General features: G+C 46.1%; 1 protein-coding gene across 4 annotated transcripts in view; it reads left to right on the top strand.

The window, feature by feature from the left end:
- Positions 1–21209, top strand: part of POMT1 (protein O-mannosyltransferase 1) — a 191574-nt gene extending 170365 nt beyond the window's left edge. For all 4 annotated transcript variants that reach the window (XM_063936870.1, XM_063936871.1, XM_063936868.1 and 1 more), the window contains one exon: positions 20076–21209. In XM_063936870.1, the coding sequence (XP_063792940.1) occupies positions 20076–20250 (175 nt within the window). In that variant the 3' untranslated portion in view covers positions 20251–21209. The remainder of the gene's footprint in view (positions 1–20075) is intronic.
- Positions 21210–21702: the final 493 nt, after the last annotated feature.

Below are 21702 nucleotides of genomic sequence, written 5' to 3'. Positions count from 1 at the left end.
CATCACGAAAGTGTTGAGGATCATAAGACGAAGAAGAGTACAGACGATACTCGTTGTCCCAGACTGGCCTCGAAGGGCTTGGTACTCGGATCTACAAGAGATGCTCACAGGAGACCCCTGGCCTCTTCCCCTGAGGGAAGACCTGTTGCAGCAGGGGCCCTGTGTATTTCAAGACTTACCGCGGTTACGTTTGACGGCATGGCGGTTGAACGCCGAATCCTAGCAAAAAAGGGGATTCCGGAAGAGGTCATCCCTACTTTAATAAAGGCTAGGAAGGAGGTGACGGTTAAGCATTATCACCGTATCTGGCGAAAGTATGTGTCTTGGTGTGAGACCAAGAATGCACCTACGGAAGATTTTCATCTGGGTCGTTTTCTCCACTTCCTACAGACAGGAGTGGATATGGGCCTGAAATTAGGCTCTGTTAAGGTTCAGATTTCGGCCCTCTCGATTTTCTTTCAGAAGGAATTGGCTACTCTACCAGAAGTCCAGACGTTTGTAAAGGGAGTGCTACACATCCAGCCTCCCTTTTGTGCCTCCAGTGGCACCATGGGACCTGAACGTGGTGTTGCAGTTCCTAAAATCACACTGGTTTGAACCGCTTACCAAGGTTGAATTGAAATTTGTTACCTGGAAGGTGGTAATGTTGTTGGCCTTAGCATCAGCAAGGCGAGTGTCAGAATTGGCGGCTCTATCACACAAGAGCCCCTACTTGATTTTTCATGTGGATCGAGCTGAATTGAGGACACGTCCGCAATTTTTGCCTAAAGTGGTTTCGTCGTTCCATATGAATCAACCTATTGTGGTGCCTGTGGCTACTGGTGACCTGGAGGATTCCAGATCCCTGGACGTAGTCAGGGCCTTAAAAATTTATGTAGCCAGGACGGCTAAAATTAGGAAAACAGAGGCTCCGTTTGTCCTGTATGCGGCCAATAAGATTGGCGCTCCTGCTTCAAAGCAGACTATTGCTCGCTGGATCTGTAATACGATTCAGTAGGCTCACTCTACGGCTGGATTGCCGGTACCAAATTCGGTTAAGGCCCATTCCACTAGGAAGGTGGGCTCTTTTTGGGCGGCTGCTCGAGGCGTCTTGGCTTTACAATTTTGCCGAGCGGCGACGTGGTCAGGGTCAAACACTTTTGCTAAATTCTACAAGTTTGATACCCTGGCTGATGAGGACCTAGCGTTTGCTCAGTCGGTGCTGCAGAGTCATCCGCACTCTCCCGCCCGATTGGATGCTTTGGTATAAACCCCATGGTCCTTACGGAGTCCCCAGCATCCTCTAGGACGTAAGAGAAAATAAGATTTTAAACCTACCGGTAAATCTATTTCTCCTGGTCCGTAGAGGATGCTGGGCGCCCGTCCCAGTGCGGAAACTCTGCAAGACTTGTATATAGTTGTTGCTTACATAAGGGTTATGTTACAGTTGACATCGGTCTTGGACCGTTACTGTCGTTTGTTCATACTGTTAACTGGTTATGTATGTTCCAGGTTACATGGTATGATTGGTGTGGGCTGGTATGAATCTTGCCCTTGGATTGCTAAATCCTGCCTTGTATTATACAAAAATGATGGGATAGGGACCAACTGGTGACGCAAAAAAAATGTCAAATGAGAAAGGGCAATTACCTATACACAGCTGATAATATGCAATGTCCTTATAATTCAATGAGAGTCCAAAATACTGGGAATTCCCAGAAAAACTTCTCACGAGTGTCCAAGTCCAAATGGTACCATGTAAGAAAACACAAGTGGTATATTCTAGTTCAGAAAAACATCCAAATGGTGGTAATATTCAGTGTTAATACTTCTTCCCGGATTCCTTATATGAAGGTGTCTATGGCAGGTGGTGATATAGCCTTACGGGTTCACCTCGGTGCAGAAGGTTATATCGGTTCCTCACATGTATGCTTACTTAAAATACTTGCAAACAAACTTATATGGGTTTCTTTGGAATTCTAGACATATTACTATATGTCATACACTCATCAAAATAGTAGCTCACATTCAGGCTTACTTCAACAGATGTCGTTCTTCCATATAGCGGTTTCTTTACAGGTTACTGCTCCTTTTGTCCTCAGATGTCTCCTCGCTTCGTGATGTGCTCGATATAAAGCATACAAACGAGGGGACATATGAGGATAAGTGCAAAATTTATTTTATAAAATAATGATAAAAATTCCTTCCAAGAATGATACAGAAAAAAGGATCCCCACAGGGAAAACCAGAATATCAAGATCTTATAAATCACAGTCAGACAGTGGGAAAAGATGGTACCCCGGGGAGTCTCACCGCTTTCTGGCTGGAAAAACCGGTTGCTGTGGTGATCCAATCTGTCACATGCTCCCACCAACGCGTTTCAACTATAAGTCTTTCTAAGCCTTGTATTGTCCATCTCCTCTGGGCACAGTTCTCTAACTGAGGTCTGGAGGAGGGGCATAGAGGGAGGAGCCAGTGCACACCCATAGTAAAAGTTCTTTTTAGGTGCCCTATCTCCTGCGTAGCCCGTCTATACCCCATGGTCCTTACGGAGTCCCCAGCATCCTCTACGGACTAGGAGAAATAGATTTACTGGTAGGTTTAAAATCTTATTTTTGTGCATAGTTGAGTTGCTTGGCCTTGTTTTCATCGTCGAAGGTATGTCTTATTGGCCACAATTCTTCCATGAAGACCACTTCTGGCCAGACTTCTCCAAACAGTAGATGGGTGTTCCTGGGTCCCACTGGTTTCTGCCAGTTCTGAGCTGATGGCATTGCTAGACATCTTCCGATTTCGAATGGAAGTAAACGTGTCTTTCATGCACTGCGTTTTCATGGCTAAAAAATAAAGTAATGTGGGCGCACTATAGAAAATACTTTAGTGGCAGCTGCTGGTTTTGTAAACACAATTTATTCACAAAATATACAGTAATTTAAAAAAACTTTAAATTCTTCACAACACTGCTTAAGAACATTTGTAATAAGATTGGACAAGTGTCCTGTAGCTAAAAAGTTGCTAGTTTAACATTATATTGCTGGTTAGATAAACATAAATTGCATGCATGCACTGGGAATTAGTAACCGCTGATTAGTATTGTGCTTTGAGCTCAAATATATTGTTAGTATGGCACAGCAGTTCTTATGCTACTAAAGCCTGTTTACACTTCACCAGTGTGGAGTCAGTCCTGTAGAATCCAGTTATATATAATTGCACGTGTATCCTCTAGACCAGGGGTGGCCAACCAGTCAGAAACCAAGAGCCAAAAAATCTTGTTAGGCACATCAAAGAGCCGACATCAAGCCACAGGCGCACATGCAAAAATAGGGTGTGGCCTTGTGCCTGCTAGGCCACGCCTCTGGTGTAAAATACATTTAAAAATCCAGATCCACATAAAATACATTTTTAAAGCCAGAACCACATAAAATACATTTTTAAAGCCAGATCCAACATAAAATACATTTAAAAAGCCACTTCCATATAACCTACTGTCACTTCAGCCAGCTACCTCATGTGTCACTCCTGCTAGCACACTCCTACAGTATGTCATTACAGCCAGCTCCCCCATGAGTCACTCCTGCCAGGACCCTCATGTGTCACTTCTGACCCCCCCCCCCCCCCCCCCATCCCCCCTGAAAATACACCTTGTGCCATTGCAGCAGCCCCTTATGTGTCCTCTGTTTGCCAGTGAGTGTCTCACCTCTAGTATCTGGCTCTCTCAGTTCTCAGTCTCCATAGTGCTGCTGCTGCCTGTCTGGAGTGCAGCAGTTTCTGGAATTGTTGTGGTCACATGACTTTGAGTGTCGGGAGCCACATTTGAATAAAGAAAGAACCGCATGAGGCTCAAGAGCCACAGGTTGGCCACCGCTGCTCTAGACAAACACTGTCCACGTGTGTATTGGAGTCCCATGTGCATGAGATATGGTCACTTACTCACTGACCGGTTTGAAGTGGCCGCACAGCGGTGGCGCCCCAATGTAGTGTCCTGGGGCTCGGCTGGCGTGTGTCTGCCACAACCGCAGGGAAGCCGGGGCTGAAAGCAAGTCCATAGCTGCAGGGGACGCTCAATCGTCGCGTTCCGTGACTTCCGGGTTCGGGGCTTCCGGTTGCGTTCCAACAGCGTATGTGAGTTATCTGACGGGTTTCTCCGCCTCTAAAGGGTGTGGTTTCATCAGATGAAACCGCCCCCTTTAGAAGCGGAAAAACGCTGTTGGAACGCAGGTGGAACACAACCGGAAGCCCGAACCCGGAAGTCGCAGAACGCGACGATTGAGCGTCCCCTGCAGCTACGGACTTGCTTTCAGCCCCGGCTACCCTGCGGTTGTGGCAGACACACACCAGCCGAGCCCCAGGACACTACATCGGGGTGCCGCCGCTGTGCGGCCACTTCAAACCGGTCAGTGAGTAAGTGACCATATCTCATGCACATGGGACTCCAATACACACGTGGACATTGTTTGTCTAGAGCACAGGTTCTCAAACTCTGTCCTCAGGACCCCACACGGTGCATGTTTTCCAGGTCTCCTCACAGAATCACAAGTGAAATCATTTGCTCCACCTGTGGACCTTTTAAAATGTGTCAGTGAATAATGAATACACCTGTGCACTTGCTGGGTTACCTCCAAAACATGCACTGTGTGGGGTCCTGAGGACCGAGTCTGAGAACCACTGGTCTAGAGCACAGTTTCTCAAACTCGGTCCTCAGGACCCCACACAGTGCATGTTTTGCAGGTCTACTCACAGAATCACAAGTGAAATAATTAACTCCACCTGTGGACCTTTTAAAATGTGTCAGTGAGTAATTAATACACCTGAGCACCTGTTGTGTTACCTGCAAAACACGCACTGTGTTGGGTCCTGAGGACCGAGTTTGAGAACCCCTGGTCTAGAGGATACACGTGCAATTATATATAACTACAAGACTGACTCCACACTGGTGAAGTGTAAACAGGCTTTAGTTGCATAAGAACTGCTGTGCCATACTAACAATATATTTGAGCTCAAAGCACAATACTAATCAGCGGTTACTAATTCCCAGTGCATGCATGCAATTTATGTTTATCTAACCAGCAATATTATGTTAAACTAGCAAGTTCTTAGCTATAAGACACGTGTCCAATCTTATTACAAATGTTCTTAAGCAGTGTTGTGAAGAATTTAAAGTTTTTTTAATTACTGTATATTTTGTGAATAAATTGTGTTTACAAAACCAGCAGCTGCCACTAAAGTATTTTCTATAGTGCGCCCACGTTACTTTTTTATCTGTATATATATATCCTCGTGGGACCTCCAGATCCCCCATTTGTGGGCTGCCAGAAAATCAATTATCCTACAACGGATTGTAATATTATAATATTATTATAAATAGCGCCCACGTTCTTTCTATATTGGTTTTCATGGCTGACCAGTGACTATGGTCCTCAGCGTTGCCTGTTTTATTGTGCTTCTTCAAAAAAGCTTGAACAGTACATCTTGAAATTCCAGTCTGCTTTGAAATCTTTGGGAGAGACCTTGCTGATGCAGTATATCTACCTTTTGTCTTGTTGCTGTCCTCTGTCTTGCCATGGTGTATGACCTGTGACATAAAACAGTCTTCCACAACCTCACCTTTTGTAGCAGTTTGGCTGTTCCTCACCCAGTTTTAAGCATCCTACACAGCTGTTTCTATTTGTTAATGACTGTGTTTCAACCTACATATGAAAATGGTTATCATTACCAACTGCTTGGTATGATTGGTTAATCCTGCACCTGACTATAAACCTACAAAATACTTGACTTTGTGCAAGTGTGTACCTAGAAGAATTGTTGCTGTTTTGAAGGCAAATGGTGGTCACACTAAATATTGGTTTGATTTTTAGATTTCTCTTCTGTTCATTCACTCTACATTTTGTTAACAGTTTATTTTTCTCATACGTCCTAGAGGACTGTTCCGCAGGAGCCATGGGCACTAAGACTTTTCAAGGGTGTGAACTGGCTCCTCCCTCTATGCCCCTCCTCCAGACCTCAGTTTAGAAAATGTGCCCAGGCAGACTGGATGCACTCCAGGGGAGCTCTACTGAGTTTCTCTGAAAGACTTTTAATTTTTTTATTTTCAGGAGGACTGCTGGCAACAGTCTCCCTGCTTCGTGGGACTTAGGGGGCAGAAGTAGGAACCAACTTCCTGAATAGTTTCATGGCTCTGCTTCTGGCTGATAGGACACCATTAGCTACTGAAGGGTACTGAACACTAGCTGCTGCTATGCGCTCACTCCCACAGCACGCCGTCACCCCCCTTACAGAGCCAGAAGACAGGCGAGTGTACAGAAGAGGATCTTCAGTCATCGTGACGGCTAAAAGGTACCGTGCAGCGGGCGGGAACGCTGCGCGCCATGCTACCCTTCAACTCAGGCACAGCAGGGTGCAGGGCACGGGAGTGGGGGGGGGGGCGCCCTGGGCAGAATGAATCCTAATAAAAACTGACTAATAAGGGGACATAAGTTGCTGAGGCACAGTCCTACCCCTACCAGTATTGAAATTGCTGAGGAGAAACGCGCCATTGCGGGGGCGGGGCTTCCTCCTCAGTCAGCCAGCACACTGCTCAGCGCCATTTTCTCTTCAAGCAAGCTGCAGAGAAGAACGCTGGTCCTCCTCCACTTCTGAACAAGTATCAGGGTGTAAAACGGGGGGGGGGGGGGGCACAGTATAAATTGGTGCTGTATTGTGAATTTCTCTAACGTCCTAGTGGATGCTGGGGACTCCGTAAGGACCGTGGGGATATACGGGCTCCGCAGGAGACATGGGCACTTTAAGAAAGCATTTAGGTTCTGGTGTGCACTGGCTCCTCCCTCTATGCCCTCCTCCAGACCTCCATTTGATACTGTGCCCAGACGAGCTGGGTGCTTTTCAGTGAGCTCTCCTGAGTTTGCTGAGAGAAAGTATTTTGTATGGTTTTTTATTTTCAGGGAGCTCTGCTGGCAACAAACTCCCTGCATCGTGGGACTGAGGGGAGAGAAGCAGCCCTACTCTCTGAAGCTAGGTCCTGCTTCTTAGGCTACTGGACACCATTAGCTCCAGAGGGATCGGTACGCAGGATCTCACCCTCGCCGTCCGGTCCCAGGGCCACGCCGCCGCCCCCCTCGCAGAGCCGGAAGACAGAAGCCGGGTGAGTATGAGAAGCAAAGAAGACTCCATGTTCTTCACTGAGGTAACGCACAGCACTGCAGCTGTGCGCCATTGCTCCACACACCTACACATACTCCGGTCACTGTAAGGGTGCAGGGCGCGGGGGGGGGGGCGCCCTGGGCAGCATTTGGGACCTCTTTTGGCAAAGTTAAGCATATATACAGCTGGGCACTGTATATATGTATGAGCCCCCGCCAAAAAATTGCATATTTAAGCGGGACAGAAGCCTGCCGCCGAGGGGGCGGGGCTTCTTCCTCAGCACTCACCAGCGACATTTTTTCTCCACAGCTCCGCTGAGAGGAAGCTCCCCAGGCTCTCCCCTGCAGATACACGGTAGAAGAGGGTAAAAAGAGAGGGGGGGCACATAATTAGGCGCAAAAAGCAATATAAACAGCAGCTACTGGGTTAACATTAAGTTACTGTGTTATTCCTGGGTTTATAGCGCTGGGGTGTGTGCTGGCATACTCTCTCTCTCTCTCTGTCTCTCCAAAGGGCCTTGTGGGGTAACTGTCTTCAGAGAGGGCATTCCCTGTGTGTGTGGTGTGTCGGTACGCTTGTGTCGACATGTCTGATGAGGAAGGCTATGTGGAAGCAGAGCGGGAGCAAATTAATGTGGTGTCTCCGCCGACGGCGCCGACACCTGATTGGATGGATATGTGGAAGGTTTTAAATGATAATGTTAATTCCTTGCATAAAAAGTTAGAAAAAGCTGAAACCTCGGGACAGTCCTATGTCGCAGAGGCCGTCAGGGTCTCAGAAGCGCCCACTATCCCAAACTGTTGACACAGATACCGACATGGATTCTGACTCCACTGTCGATTACGATGATGCAAAGTTACAGCCAAAATTGGCTAAATCCATCCGTTATATGATTATAGCAATTAAGGATGTGTTGCACATCACAGAGGAAACCCCAGTCCCTGACAAGAGGGTGCATATGTATGGGGAAAAGAAGCCGGAGGTAACCTTTCCCCCCTCACACGAGATAAATGAGTTATGTGAAAAGGCTTGGGAATCTCCAGATAAAAAACTGCAGATTTCCAAAAGGATTCTTATGGCGTATCCTTTCCCGCCAACGGACAGGTTACGCTGGGAATCCTCCCCTAGGGTGGACAAAGCTTTAACACGCTTATCCAAGAAGGTAGCCCTGCCGTCACAGGATACGGCTACCCTCAAAAATGCTGCGGATCGCAAACGGGAGGTCACCCTGACGTCCATTTATACACATTCAGGTACCTTACTGAGGCAGGCAATCACGTCGGCCTGGGTGTGTAGTGCTGTAGCAGCATGGACGGATACCTTATCTGAGGAAATTGATACCTTAGACAAGGATACTGTATTGTTGACCCTGGGGCATATTAAAGACGCTGTCCTATATATGAGAGATGCTCAAAGTGACATTAGTCTACTGGGTTCTAGAATAAATGCTATGTCGATTTCTGCCAGAAGGGTCCTGTGGACTCGGCAATGGACAGGTGATGCCGACTCAAAAAGGCATATGGAGGTTTTACCTTACAAGGGTGAGGAATTGTTTGGGGAGGGTCTCTCGGACCTGGTCTCCACAGCTACAGCTGGAAAGTCAAATTTTTTGCCTTTTATTCCCTCACAGCCTAAGAGAGCACCGTATTATCAAATGCAGTCCTTTCGATCACAAAGAAACAAGAAAGTCCGAGGTGCGTCCTTTCTTTCCAGAGGCAGGGGCAGAGGTAAGAAGCTGCACAACACAGCTAGTTCCCAGGAACAGAAGTCCTCCCCTACCTCTACAAAATCCACCGCATGACGCTGGGGCTCCACAGGCGGAGCTAGGCCCGGGGGGGGCACGTCTTCGGAATTTCAGCCACAAGTGGGTTCACTCCCAGGTGGATCCCTGGGCGATAGAAATTGTGTCTCAGGGATACAAGCTGGAATTCGAAGAGATGCCCCCTCACCGATACCTCAAATCGGCCCTACCAGTTTCCCCCCACGAGAGGGAAATAGTGTTAACTGCAATTCACAAATTGTATCTTCAACAGGTGGTGGTCAAGGTTCCCCTCCTTCAACAGGGAAGGGGTTATTATTCGACCGTGTTTGTAGTCCCGAAACCGGACGGTTCGGTCAGACCCATATTGAATTTAAAATCCCTGAACATAGGAGAGCGGTCATCGCAAGACTGGAAGGGGGGGATTTTATGGTGTCTCTGGACATAAAGGATGCATACCTTCATGTCCCCATTTATCCACCTTTATCAGGCGTACCTCAGATTTGTGGTACAGGATTGTCATTACCAATTTCAGACGTTGCCGTTTGGTCTCTCCACGGCACCAAGAATATTTACCAAGGTAATGGCGGAAATGATGGTACTCCTGCGGAAGCAAGGGGTCACCATTATCCCGTACTTGGACGATCTCCTCATAAAAGCGAGATCAATGGAGCAGTTGCTGAACAGCGTCGCACTTTCTCTGGAAGTGTTACGGCAACACGGCTGGATTCTGAATATTCTAAAGTCGCAGTTGGTTCCTACGACTCGTCTGCCTTTCCTGGGCATGATTCTAGACACAGACCAGAAAAGGGTTTATTTCCCGATAGAAAAAGCTCAGGAACTCATGACACTGGTCAGGAACCTATTAAAACCAAAACAGGTGTCAGTACATCACTGCACTCGAGTCCTGGGAAAGATGGTGGCATCATACGAGGCCATTCCCTTCGGCAGGTTCCATGCGAGGACCTTTCAATGGGACTTACTGGACAAGTGGTCCGGATCACATCTTCAGATGCATCAGTTAATCACCCTATCCCCCAGGGCCAGGGTGTCACTCCTGTGGTGGCTGCAGAGCGCTCACCTTCTCGAGGGCCGCAGATTCGGCATTCAGGACTGGGTCCTGGTGACCACGGATGCAAGCCTCCGAAGTTGGGGAACAGTCACACAGGGAAGAAATTTCCAAGGTCTGTGGTCAAGTCAAGAGACTTGCCTTCACATCAACATCCTGGAACTAAGGGCCATATAAAACGCCCTACGTCAAGCGGAGACCCTGCTTCGCGACCAACCGGTTCTGATTCAGTCAGACAACATCACCGCAGTGGCTCATGTAAACCGACAAGGCGGCACAAGGAGCAGGTTGGCGATGGCGGAAGCCACCAGAATTCTTCGCTGGGCGGAGAATCACGTAAGCGCACTGTCAGCAGTGTTCATCCCGGGAGTGGACAACTGGGAAGCAGACTTCCTCAGCAGACACGACCTCCACCCGGTAGAGTGGGGACTTCATCAGGAAGTCTTCACACAGATTACAAGTTGGTGGGAACTGCCACAGGTGGACATGATGGCATCCCGCCTCAACAAAAAGCTACAGAGGTATTGCGCCAGGTCAAGAGACCTTCAGGCGATAGCTGTGGACGCCCTGGTCACACGGTGGGTGTTCCAGTCGGTCTATGTATTTCCTCCTCTTCCTCTCATACCCAAGGTGCTGAGGATAATAAGAAAGAGGTGAGAGAACAATCCTCATTGTTCCAGATTGGCCACGAAGGACTTGGTATCCAGATCTGCAAGAAATGCTCACAGAGGACCCGTGGCCTCTTCCTCTACGACAGGACTTGTTGCAACAGGGGCCCTGTCTGTTCCAAGACTTACCGCGGCTGCGTTTGACGGCATGGCGGTTGAACGCCGGATCCTAGCAGAGAAAGGCATTCCGGATGAGGTCATTCCTACGCTGATAAAGGCTAGGAAGGACGTGACAGCTCATCATCACCGTATATGGCGAAAATATGTTGCTTGGTGTGAGGCCAGGAATGCTCCTACGGAGGAATTCCAGCTGGGCCGTTTCCTTCACTTCCTACAGTCCAGAGTGAATTTGGGCCTAAAATTGGGTTCCATTAAGGTCCAGATTTCGGCCCTATCCATTTTCTTTCAAAAGGAGTTGGCTTCTCTACCTGAAGTTCAGACGTTTGTAAAGGGAGTGCTGCATATTCATTCTCCTTTTGTGCCTCCAGTGGCACCTTGGGATCTTAACGTGGTGTTAAGTTTCCTGAAATCCCACTGGTTTGAACCACTTAAAACGGTGGAGTTGAAATATCTCACGTGGAAGGTGGTCATGCTATTAGCCTTGGCTTCGGCTAGGCGTGTGTCAGAGTTGGCGGCTTTGTCACATAAAAGCCCCTGTCTGGTTTTCCATGTGGATAGAGCGGAATTGCGGACCCGTCCGCAATTTCTGCCGAAAGTGGTTTCATCTTTTCATATAAACCAACCTATTGTGGTGCCTGTGGCTACTACTGACTTGCTGGATGTGGTCAGGGCTTTGAAGGTTTATGTAGCCAGAACGGCTAGGGTCAGGAAAACAGTCGTTGTTTATCCTGTATGCATCCAACAAGCTTGGTGCTCCTGCTTCAAAGCAAACTATTGCTCGCTGGATCTGTAACACGATTCAGCAGACTCATTCTGCGGCTGGATTGCCGCTGCCAAAATCAGTTAAGGCCCATTCCACTAGGAAGGTGGGCTCTTCTTGGGCGGCTGCCCGAGGGGTCTCGGCATTACAACTTTGCCGAGCGGCTACTTGGTCAGGTTCAAACACTTTTGCAAAGTTCTACAAGTTTGATACCCTGGCTGAGGAGGACTTCTTGTTTGCTCAATCGGTGCTGCAGAGTCATCCGCACTCTCCTGCCCGTTTGGGAGCTTTGGTATAATCCCCATGGTCCTTACGGAGTCCCCAGCATCCACTAGGATGTTAGAGAAAATAAGATTTTACTTACCGGTAAATCTATTTCTCGTAGTCCGTAGTGGATGCTGGGCGCCCGTCCCAAGTGCGGACTTCTTCTGCAATGCTTTTATATAGTTATTGCTTCAAAAGGGTTATGTTATGGTTGCATTAGGGTTTGACCTGATGCTCTGTCGTTTGTCATGCTGTTAACTGGTTGTTTTCACATGTTATACGGTGTGATTGGTGTGGCTGGTATGAATCTTGCCCTGGATTACCAAAATCCTTTCCTTGTACTGTCGGCTCTTCTGGGCACAGTTTCTCTAACTGAGGTCTGGAGGAGTGGCATAGAGGGAGGAGCCAGTGCACACCAGAACCTAAATTCTTTTTTAAAGTGCCCATGTCTCCTGCGGAGCCCGTCTATCCCCATGGTCCTTACGGAGTCCCCAGCATCCACTACGGACTACGAGAAATAGATTTACCGGTAAGTAAAATCTTATTTTATCATTATAAAAGCACTACAGGTCTATGGGCAGTTTTGTGTTAAACAGGGTTTTTATCACTAGCGCTGGGTTGTGAGCTGGCAAATCCTTTGTGTCCTTCTGACAGATTTTACTGTGGGCCTGTCCCCTATAAGACAAAGACAAAAAACCCCAAGCGCTATGTCATCTGATGATAACACTTCTATTTTAGTTGTTAAATCACGCTAGTATCAGATATTTGTGTTAACAAGTAATCACACATCCATTTGGAATAAATCTATATTTATTTAAAATATAATTTAAAACATTACTACACAAAATCAAATTACTACCTATTGTAAAGTGAGTCCTAATACCGGTATACTACATACATGACAATACAACATAAAACATAAATTCTCCAAAAAAAATGAATGTAAAAAGTCTAACACCTTGAAGGATATGAATGTTAAATCTCTTCTCTGGTGTATCAGCTGGTAAGTCCAGAATAGTTTGCAGTATCCTTCTCAGGAATATCCTAACAGGCTGGTAATGTCCATATCTAAATCAAGAGCATATACAATAACAGCCTGACTTGTTCTTCAAAGTTGGGAATCACCGCAACTTACTTGTAAATCCGTAGGTGGTAAGGAGAGCAAAGCATCAGGTGTCCGCCGGCAGACGTGTTGTGGTGCTCTAGCATCAACTAGTTTCGCCTGTCTAGCAGGCTTCGTCAGGATGACTGAGTGCACCTTCTGTTCCTCCTCTTATGCTCCGCTTGATTGCGGTTCCCATAGAAACGGGTAAACGCTACCGCCCACTTCGGTTACGGTTCCCATAGCAACGGGTGGGGATTACTGCCCATTTCCCGTCATCACTTCCGCCCTTACTCCTGTTGTATCGTTTTGTCTTCCTGTTTATAACTTCCGCCCTTCGGCCACGGGGTCCTCCTCTCCTGGCCGCATCACTTCCGCCCTTGTTCTTTTCATATGGCGTCCGGCGTTGTCATGACTCCTTGTAGCCATACGTCAGTTCCTAACTCAATCAGTTCCGCCCTGATCGGCCGCATGACTTCCGCCCACACATTATTCTGCATCGTGGATAGTTATATTTCATATATTTGGACTGATATAGTTCTTTATTATTATAAAACTATCCCCATTGTTTATATGTTATTTTCTTTCATTCATTGTCCATATAGTCCAAGTTCTTGTGTATTTGACAATAGATTTACTCTAAACCTGGGGATTTCTATATTCATCTTTTAAATATAGCAAAGACACAGACAAAACAACACAAAACACAGTGAATTAAAAATTATTAATCTATATTAAAAATATATTTATTTTTTTTCAAAGAATTAATCAAATCCTCGGACAGTAGAGGTATGTAATGAGCTAGGGGATCGGTCTTTTCTCAATTCTCCTTTAAAAAAGGATTGAGATCCCATTCTACATTGAGCCCCCCCGGTATCAATGTTCCTAATTTAAATATCATTCTTGCTTCTTCCTTTAGTAGTAGATCGTTCCAGTTCCCACCTCTCCAGGGTTTCTTTACCATTTGTATACCTATAAACTTCAGACCTGAAGGGTCACTTTTGTGTTCCTTGGTGAAATGTTCTGGGATGTTATGATTCTCTTTATTATTTTTTATATTATTTAGATGCTCATTAATTCTAATATGTAGGTTCCGATACGTCTTCCCTACATATTGAAGCCCACATGGGCACACTAGCAAATAAATCACCCCTTTCGTGTTGCAGGTAATTCTTCCATTTATTTTATATTCTTTCCCTGTTTTTCTTGATATATACTGTCGAACTGGTTTCGTCGATGTACTCTTGGTTTTTCTACAGGCTATGCAGTTGTGACAATTATAGAAGCCTGGTTCCGATTATTTTAACCAAGTTTCTTTCCCTTTCATCTCTTTCTTTAGAATCCCTTTTACTATCTTATTCTTTATTGTCGGAGCTCTTCTAAAGACCACCTTGGGGTTCTTCGGTATAATATCCTCCAGATCTTTGTCAGCTTTCAAGATGTGCCAATGTTTAAAAATGCTTTTTTCTAGAAGGCTTCGTTGACTTGAGTAGTTTGTTAGAAACAGAAGGTTATCTTGAACGTTCTTTTTCTCTTTATAACAGAGGAGGTCCTTTCTATCTGTCATATCTACTTCTTCTTTGTTTTTATCCAAGATTGATCTTTCGTAGTTTTTATTCTCAAATTGCTTGATTAATTTCTCTGTTTGTTCTTCATAGTCTTCTTTCCTGGAACAGTTTCTCCTGATCCGCTTCATTTGCCCCTTAGGGATGTTAGACAACCATTTCGGGTGGTGATTACTCTTAGAATTTAAATAGCTGTTACAATCCACCTCCTTGGTATATGTTCTTGTTTCTATTTTATTATCCCTAATGAATACTGTTAGATCTAGAAAATTCACGCTGGAGTTACTAATTTCCCTCGTGAATTCCAGATTAAACACATTGTCATTGAGCTGTTCGATAAATTTCTCCAGATCCATAGTTGTACCATCCCATATGAGGATGACATCGTCAATATACCTCGCCCATAAGACGATCTTACTTAAGTACTGGTTGTTCTCCCATACGAACTCATTTTCCCACTGTGCGAGAAATAGGTTCGCATAGGAAGTCCCGGAGTGTCTGTGGTGTGGTTGTGCACGTGTGTGACATGTCTGAGGCAGGGAGCTCCTTCCCCTGAGGGAGCCATTTTAGGCACACAGAGTTGTAATGTGGTGGTGCTGCCGACACACCACGAGCCTGAATGGGTGAAAGAATTACGTGATAGTGTGAATCATATCAGTAAGAGATTGGATAAGTCTGAGTCTCATGCAGTAAACTGGAGAAAATCAGTGTAAGATGTGATTTTTCATAGTTCTGCCTGGTCATCCACAGGGGATCCCTCTGGGTTACATAAGAGGCCATTTGCACAAATAGTACAAACTGATACCGACACGGACTCTGATTACTGTGTCGACACTAGTGATTCCAGGGGAATAGATCCAAAATTGGCAAAAAGCATTCAATATATGATTGTTGCTATAAAGGAGGTCTTAGAAGTTACGGAAGCCCCTCCTTTACCTCAGGAGAAGGCTTATTTTTATAAGGAAAAGAAAATTAACATAACTTTCCCTCCTTCTCACGAGTTAAATACACTCTTTGAGGGAGTTTGGGCAAACCCTGAAAAGAAATTTCAGATTCCCAAAAGAATTGAGGTTGCTTATCTCTTCTCGGCAGAGGACAGGAAAAGATGTGTCACCCCCCGTTCTAGACAGTGCCCTGTAACGTTTAACTAAAAAGGTGATTCTCCCTGCACCTGGGACGGCTTCACTAAAGGAGCCGGCAGACCACAAGTTGGAGACTACGTTAAAATCTATTTATGTGGCCAATGGTAAACTACTCAGGCCCACCATTGCTTGTGCGTGGGGAGTAGTGCTATCGAAAAATGGTCAGACAACTTGTCATCTGAAATTGACACGATAGATAGAGACGAGTTACTCCTAACCTTAGGTCATATTAAAGACGCTGCTGCATACATGCTAGAAGCCATGAAAGATATTGGGCTCTTGTGTTCAAAAGCCACTACTATGGCAGTCTCAGCTCGGAGGGCGTTGTGGATTCGCCAATGGAATGCTAAGGCAGATTCCAAAAGAAATATGGAGGCTCTCCCGTATAAAGGTGAGGCCTTGTTTGGAGATGGGCTGGATTCTTTAGCCTCTGCGGCTACCGCAGGTAAGTTTACATTCTTGCCTTATGCCCCTGCGTCGGTAAAAAAGACACATCACTCTCAGATGCAGTCCTTTCAGCCCAACAAATACAAAAAGGGTAAAGGTTAACCTTTCTTTGCAGGTAGAGGGAGGGGAAGAGGAAAAAAGGCCACAGCGTCTCCAGGAACGCAGGAGCAGAAATCAACCCCTGCTTCTGCCAAATCTGCAGCATGACGCTGGGGCTCCCGTGCGGGAGTCCGCTCGGGTGGGAGCACGTCTGAAACTTTTCAGTCAGCTCTGGGTTCAATTTTGCCTGGACCCATGGGTCTTGCAAATAGTGTCCCATGGATACAAACTGGAGTTTCAAGACGTCCCCCTATGCCGATTTTTAAAATCGACCTTGCCAGCTTCTCTTCCGGACAGTAACAGCTGCAATTCAAAAATTGTCAGGATCAGGTCATTGTCCTGGTACCTTTGTCACAACAGGGAGAAGGTTTTTATTCAAGCCTCTTTGTAGTTCCGAAGCCGGACGGCTCGGTCAGACCAATTTTAAACCTGAAATCTCTGAATCTCTCCTGAAAAGATTAAAGTTCAAAATGGAATCTCTGAGGGCAGTGATTTCCAGTCTGGAGGAAGGGGACTTCATGGTGTCAGTAGACATAAAAAATGCTTATTTGCATGTTCCCATTTATCCTCCTCATCAAGCTTATCTGAGATTCGCAGTACAGGATTGCCATTACCAGTTCCAGACGTTGCCGTTCGGACTCTCCACGGCACCGAGGGTATTCACCAAGGTGATGGCAGAAATTATGGTCCTCCTTCGACAACAAGGAGTCAATATAATTCTCCTGATAAAAGCGAGATCCTGGGAATGGTTGGTACAGAACATTACACTCTCCCTGTCAGTACTCCAACAACACGGTTGGATCATGAATTTTCCGAAGTCGCAGTTGGAACAGACGACAAGATTGTCCTTTCTGGGGATGATACTGGACACAGAAGTACAGAGGGTATTTCTTCTAGTAGAAAAGGCTCTGGAAATCCAGAGTTGGTCAAACAGATTTTGAAACCAACAACTGTCGATCTATCAATGCATTCGGTTGTTGGGAAAGATGGTAGCGGCCTACGAGGCCATACAGTTTGGCCGATTCCATGCCAAAGTATTCCAGTGGGACCTGTTGGACAAGTGGTCCGGATCCCACCTACACATGCACCAGAAGATAATCCTGTCCTCCAAAGCCAGGATTTCGCTCCTGTGGTGGCTGCACAGTTCTCATCTATTAGAGGGACGCAGGTTCGGGATTCAGGACTGGGTCCTAGTAACCACGGATGAAAGTCCCCGAGGCTGGGGAGCAGTCACACAGGGAAAAAGCTTCCAAGGAAAATGGTCAAGTCAGGAATCCTGTCTTCACATAAATGTTCTGGAATTGAGAGCCATTTACAACGGCCTTCTACAAGCAGGGCATCTTCTTCAAGATCAACCCGTGCAGATCCAGTCGGACAATGTAACAGCAGTCGCGTACATAAACCATCAGGGAGGAACGAAAAGCAGAGCGGCAATGGCAGAGGTGACAAAGATCCTCCTCTGGGCAGAATGACATGCAAGAACTCTGTCGGCAATTTTCATTCCGGGAGTGGACAACTGGGAAGCAGTCTTCCTCAGCAGACACGATCTCCATCCAGGAGAGTGGGGCCTCCACCAAGAAGTCTTCGCAGAGGTGACAAGTCTTTGGGGTGTTCCTCAAGTAGACATGATGTCATCTCGTCTCAACAAGAAGCTTCAGAGATATTGTTCCAGGTCGAGAGACCCTCAAGCAATAGCAGTGGATGTACTGGTGTCACAGTGGGTGTTTCGGTCGGTGTATGTCTTCCCTCCACTTCCACTGATACCAAAAGTTCTCAAGCTCATAAGAACAAGGGTTCGAGCGATCCTCATTGTCCTAGACTGGCCAAGGAGGGCGTGGTATCCAGATCTTCAGGAGTTGCTCGTAGAAGATCCTCGGCCTCTTCCTCTTCGCGAGGACCTGCTGCTGCAGGGGCCATGTGTGTATCAAGACTTACCGCGGCTATGTTTGATGGCATGGCTGTTGAGCACCGGATCCTAGCCCTTAAGGGTATTCCCAAAGAAGTCATTCCCACTCTTATTTAGGCCAGGAAAGGAGGAACGTCTAGACATTACCACCGTATTTGGAGAAAATGTGTCTTGGTGTGAATCCAAGAAGGCTCCTACGGAAGAGTTTCACTTGGGACGTTTTCTCCATTTTCTGCAGGCGGGTGTGGATGCGGGCCTAAGATTGGGTTCAATCAAGTTCCAGATTTCGGCCTTTTCGGTTTTCTTTCAAAAACAGTTGGACTCTCTTCCAGAAGTTCAGACGTTCGTGAAAGGGGTGCTGCACAACAACCTCCATTTGTGCCTTCGGTGGCACCATGGGACCTTAATGTGGTGTTGCAATTCCTTCAATCGGATTGGTTTGAACCTCTACAGGATATAGAATTGAAGTTTCTCACTTGGAAAGTGGTCATGCTATTGGCCTTGGCATCCGCAAGGCGGGTGTCTGAGTTGGGGGCCTTGTCTCACAAGAGCCCTTACCTGATCTTCCATGAAGATAGGGCGGAGTTGAGAACTCGCCAACAATTTCTTCCGAAGGTGGTTTCGTCTTTCCATATAAACCAGCCTATTGTGGTGCCAGTGGCTACTGACACCTTCACTGCGACAAAGTCTCTTGATGTGTTTAGAGCAGTGGTTCTCAAACTCTGTCCTCAGGACCCCACGCGGTTCACGTTTTCCATGTCACCCAGCAGCTGCACTGTGTATCACCAACTGTCACATTTTAAAAATCTACAGGTGACCTTCAAAACATGAACCGTGTGGGGTCCTGAGGACCGAGTTTGAGAACCTGTGGTTTAGAGCTTTGAAAATTTATGTCGCAAGAGCAGCTAGGGTTTGGAAAACAGAGGCTCTGTTTCTATGCTCCCAACAAGATTGGGTGTCCTGCTTCTAAGCAGACCATTGCGCGCTGGATTAGAGGGACGATTCAGCACGCTCATTCCATGGCAGGATTGCCGATATCGAAGTCGGTCAATGCCCATTCTACTAGAAAGGTGGGCTCATCCTGGGTGGCTGCCCGGGGGTCTCGGCGTTAGAACTTTGCAGAGCAGCTACTTGGTCAGGCACAAACACGTTTGCAAAGTTTTAGAAGTTTGACACATTGGCCGATGAGGACCGTACGTTTGGTCAATCGGTGCTGCAGGGTCATCCACACTCTCCCGCCTGTACTGGAGCTTTGGTATAACCACATGGTACTGAAGTGGACCCCAGCATCCTCTAGGACGTATGAGAAAACAGGATTTTAATACCTACCGGTAAATCCTTTTCTCCTAGTCCGTAGAGGATGCTGGGCACCCGACCCAGTGCGTACTTTACCTGCAGTTGTTAGTTTTGTAGTTACACGAGTGTTGTGTTACGATTATTTTCAGCATGTTGCTGCAATTGTTCATGCCTGTTGGCATTCAACTTAACACATGCCATGTTGTGCGGCATGGTTGATGTGTGAGCTGATATGAATCTCACCATTCGTTTAAAAGTAAATCCTTTCCTCGAAATGTCCGTCTCCCTGGGCACAGTTCCTATACTGAGGTCTGGAGGAGGGGCATAGAGGGAGGAGCCAGTTCACACCCTTGAAAAGTCTTAAAGTGCCCATGGCTCCTGCGGAACAGTCTATACCCCATGGTACTGAAGTGGACCCCAGCATCCTCTACGGACTAGGAGAAAAGGATTTACCGGTAGGTATTAAAATCCTGTTTTATCATTTACAATTATTAACACTTCTACTTTTTAAAGCATCCTTACTATGCAGCATTTTTTCCACACCTGCGTACAACTTTTGCAAAGTACTGTATGTATGCCTGCGTTCAGCCTTGATTTTTAAATCAATCCTGCTTGCGCATAATTCCTAATCGTAGTCATTGTGCATTAGGAAAAGAGATATAGCATGCTCTGCAGCTGCTGTTAGTAATGACTTCTGTAAACATCAATATTTCAGTACATGTGGGTGTGAATTCATGTCATTCTCCCTTGCTCTTCTTCCAGGTCTGACACACTGCAGAATACGTTTTCTGCCCTCCTGCTGGTGTGGATTTCCAGTGTCGTCCTGACGTACAGCAAGCTTAGCCCACTGACCTACGGTGAACCCCCACTGCCACCGGCGGAGTTGCGGAGTCTGCGGTGGAAAGACACTTGGGACATACTGATCAGAAAGCAGTGACGCTCACTTTGTGTGCTTGCTCTAGGTAGCAGAACAAGAATCTATACAAGTTACAGATGGCTAAAGAATAGACTTTATCATGTCAGCGAATGGTAAACATTCGGTCTGCCTGTAATAATTGTTATAGACGAAGACTGGATGGAATGAACTTGGATGTTTGAATAGCTAGAAAACCATAGGCTAGTTCAGAGATGGGCAATACGAAGCCTTACGATTGACACCAAAGTGCCAGCTCAGTGCAATCTAGTAGTGTAGTTCACAGCGTCATTCATGAAAGATGCTGTCTTCTCACCAGCAACCACTAGGATTGTACAAATATGGATTAACCGGTGCATCGCGCTGTGGTTCAGTGTCGAAGGACGGAAGCAATTACAACTAGTTGATGGGCCAAAGACCAGATGTGAGGTATCTGATAAGTCCGTTCACTATGATAGTATTGGTGGTTTTTGCCTGAGTGTACATATTACTGGCCCAGCTACATGGATTAATTCACCAGTGCAGGGTAAGAGTGTACTATTTTATTGGCTGAACAGGAAGCCATGACCATGCCTGAGACATGGGACATCTGCTGATCACAGTTCTAGGAGTGTATGACATCACTGGTCTGCACTCTCCTGATTGCTGGTTGAACCTATGAAGTATATAGAGTAATTATTCACTCGGTGGAAGTTGCACTCTAAGAACCTGTTTTAGGGCATGAAGAGACTGATCACACAAGAATGGTGCTTTAATGATGAAACACTTTTTTTTTTTTTTTTTTTTTTTTATAGAATGTTTTCTAATTTAATGAAAATGATGTGCGATGAAGCAGACATCCAAATGCATTTATACAAGCTCTGTAAACAGAAAATGATCAAAAAACTGTTTTGTATGGAGGTCTGAGTCCTGCTATGTGGGTTCTGCTGGAAAGTATCCCTGCTTTATTAACATTTCTACCAATATAAAATATTTCAAACCGAGATTCAAGAATATAATGGTCTTTGCAAAGGAATGCCTTACGAGGTCATAGCTATGGATACTGAGAAGCTGCTTCTTCTGGTTGACCAACACAATTTATTCTCCTGATAGGATGCAGTGAAACACATAATATTTATACTGAGATAACTGGTTCAGTCTATGCACAACTATTGTTGGTCTGCTGAAATATGCTACTAGCTCTCTTACTGTAATCATTGCCTACACAGCATAGGTTCTCAAATACCCCCAACAGGTCTTGTTTTCTGGATTTCTTTAATTGTGCACAGAGGAGTTGATTTATTTTGCTGGGTCTGTAATTATCCCTAATACAGAAATCCTGAAAACATGTCTTGTACTTGAGGCTGGTCTTGATAACCACCAGACTACGTCATTTAGTAGTAGTCCAATGCATGCATAGAGCAAAGAATATGGGAACAGCCTGAAATGTTCATCATGAAATCTAGTGACAGATCAACTTGATGGACAGAAAAGTGC

This window comes from Pseudophryne corroboree, chromosome 8 (genome assembly GCF_028390025.1).
Source record: "Pseudophryne corroboree isolate aPseCor3 chromosome 8, aPseCor3.hap2, whole genome shotgun sequence".
Classification (NCBI taxonomy): Eukaryota; Metazoa; Chordata; class Amphibia; order Anura; family Myobatrachidae; genus Pseudophryne; species Pseudophryne corroboree.
The sequence above is the reverse complement of the archived record's forward strand: the minus strand, read 5'-3'. Positions and strand labels throughout refer to the sequence as shown.